General features: G+C 38.8%; 2 protein-coding genes across 2 annotated transcripts in view; one reads left to right on the top strand and one right to left on the bottom strand.

Moving 5' to 3' along the window:
• The window catches only part of TRAPPC3L (trafficking protein particle complex 3-like), a 19,412-nt gene that overhangs the window by 13,361 nt on the left and 3,389 nt on the right, over positions 1 to 2,662 (top strand). The window lies entirely within an intron of this gene.
• The window catches only part of FAM26E (family with sequence similarity 26, member E), a 3,893-nt gene continuing 1,385 nt past the window's right edge, over positions 155 to 2,662 (bottom strand). The window contains 1 exon segment of the mRNA XM_010195107.1: positions 155 to 544. Within this exon segment, the coding sequence (XP_010193409.1) occupies positions 155 to 544 (390 nt within the window).

Here is a 2,662-nt window from a genome sequence, read left to right as displayed (position 1 = left end):
GAAATACTTTCACTCCATCCTTTTGGAGAAAGTTTGTAACCAGGAGGGAATGTGATGAAGAAGAAAGAGGCCATTGTGAAAAAATATAGAGATGAAACCAACTAGAAGTATGCTATATGAGCAAGATATTAAAAAAGCTGAAAATATGTTTGATCTATGGTATTTCCCTTCTGTCTGCAAAGTCCAGCATTGTCTCTCTTTCCTCATTGCTTTCTTTCTGGCCTTCTTCAACTAGCCTGTGAATTGTGCTATAATGCTGTTTGCTACTGTTGAAAGAGTAGATCTGGGAAGCATCTTCCCATGCCTGAAAAGCTGGCAGGGGAATCGCTTCTGGTTCCTTGTTCTCAAAAAAGCACTTCAGGTTTCGCTCGCTCAACTTGGTGGCATACAGCTGGAAGATCTGCTCCAGTTGCTCTTTCTCCTTCTCCATGTACACCTTCCAGAACATCATCTGGAGGTGGCTGACTTTCGACTGGCAGCTGGCACAGCAAGTGGTTAGCAGGGAAAGAAGAGCTGTGGTAACTATCACACGCCAGCCTAACATCTGGGAAAACAAAAGAAATTAGTTTCATGTTAAAAAGGCCCAAGTGAAAACACCACTTACTTAAATCAGGAGTGTCCAAGAGAATGATCAAACTTTGTACAGAGGGCCTGCACCTCCTTTTGGAACCTTACTGCTGGCATCTCGTCCCAGTTGGCATTCAGTGCCTGTCATTAGTGTTAATAGGGTGTCCATATGGGGACCAAAGGGAAGCAGAAGACATAGCATTCATTTTGATCTTTCTTTCTCGGGAAGGCAAAAGCTGGTTGATTTTTACACTAGAAGGTAAAATGCTTAAGAAAAATTGGCTTATACTGGAGTCTGGCTGCCTCCACATCCTGTTTTATAACAAAGGGAACTGGGATAAAAACACCTGAAGAGACATCTCCAATGGCAGGTTCAGGGACAGACAATCTCGAATCAGACCTCAACTACAAGACTATGTGTGAAGAAAAATCTAAGAGAGGTCTAAATGATCAATCAAATAATGTTATGGCTGAATAGAGCTATTCAGAAAGCAGAGCAAACCTGAGAGCAGGAGTAGTGCAGGGGTAATTTAGAGAAGGCATTGATGAGAGTTTATTGCAAACCTGTAACCATCTGGCATACAGTGTATTGGAACTGCTCTCTGAATTCTGCCACATGAAGTGAAAAGTGCATAGGGAGAATAAAATATCACAATCACTAGATGGTAAATGGGTTTCTATCTACTGAAAAAATTGAGTAAAATTACCCAGTAAGAATCAGGATTAAGACACAAATCTGAGTTGTGGTGAGCGACAAAACCAAAAAGAGTAAGTAACTTCTGTCTCAGACCAATCAACCTTTTAAATTATGACCATTTTTAGATGTGTTGTTTTCAGACTTCTTTTTAATTGAATAAAACCCTCCAAGCTAATAACTACATTATTAGCTAGCAGGATTATAAAAATGGTTTTAAATTTGAAAAGCATTCCCCAATTCTTTTACCAGGAGATTCACTGAAATCTACGCTATTCTTGTGAATTTTTTTTTACTTTGATGAATTAGCCCTTTGTAGTGGAAAATAGTTTTTATGCCAAAACTTGTTGAAAATTACCTTCTTGCCCAGTCGTGTGAGAATGCTGGGAGGAGAAGGCATGAGAAAGAAGAAATAGCATGTGCATTGGCAGGTCTGTGTTGGCACTGGAATAGAGCCCAATTCATCTACGCACTGGTTAGAAATAGTTGCTTTATTTTCAGAGAAGTTTGTTTTTACTGAAATATGCTTTTTCAGCACCACTCAACTTTTTTTGTAGTAACTTCAGAGTTTTACAAAATTCTGTTAAGATAATTTTAAAAGAAAGAGCTACTTCCAGGATTAGAGCAAGGGCTGAGGGTGGAAAAATGCACTTGAAATTGTTATTGTGGGATGTTCTTCTCTAAGGAGAGCAGACGTGTGAACACAATTTTCTCATACCTAGTGCCACTGGCCTAGGCAATAGTTTTACCCAAATACTCAGCTGCAATGTGTAACATTTGCCGAAAAAAATTACTTGTTTTCAAACAGTGTAACAAATTCCAGTGTGGAACAAATCTTCTAGGTTTCAGAGATCCAGAGCTGATTTCCCATGCTTTAATGGTGATGATATAGAGAGCTGCAGCCTTTCTTATGTGAACTCTTTCACTGATGTTAAAAAAATAACCACCAGTAAAAATCTGTATTTAACTGAGAGAACATAGAAAGTTTCCTCAGGAAAACATGTGAAACAGGGAAGTTTGACAAATAATTATTCTTAGGGACTGGTATGGAAGAATAGCTTCCCTTTCTTTTATTTTTCCAGTCACTTTGGGTATTTGAGAAACTGCTCTTTTCAGCAGCTTTTCACTTTCTTGCAGCTTAGAGAATGAACCCATGTATTCTCATGCTGTAAACTGAGTCACAGGTCTTTCACTGTTTCCTATAGACACAACTGAAAGTCTTAAGCAGTATTTGTTATTTCCTTTTAAAATCCTCAAATAAATTGCTTTGTCTGCAGTGCAGGCTTTGTCTGCATTCCAGTCCTATTTGGATGAGGACTTGAAAATAAAAACAGCTCTTGGGGAGGAAATGGTTCCAGATGGATACAATTGTCTGAAAAAACTTTCTGGCTCCACGGAGTG

The sequence above is a fragment of the Mesitornis unicolor genome, unplaced genomic scaffold (genome assembly GCF_000695765.1).
Source record: "Mesitornis unicolor isolate BGI_N332 unplaced genomic scaffold, ASM69576v1 scaffold612, whole genome shotgun sequence".
Taxonomy (NCBI): domain Eukaryota; kingdom Metazoa; phylum Chordata; class Aves; order Mesitornithiformes; family Mesitornithidae; genus Mesitornis; species Mesitornis unicolor.
The sequence above is the reverse complement of the archived record's forward strand: the minus strand, read 5'-3'. Positions and strand labels throughout refer to the sequence as shown.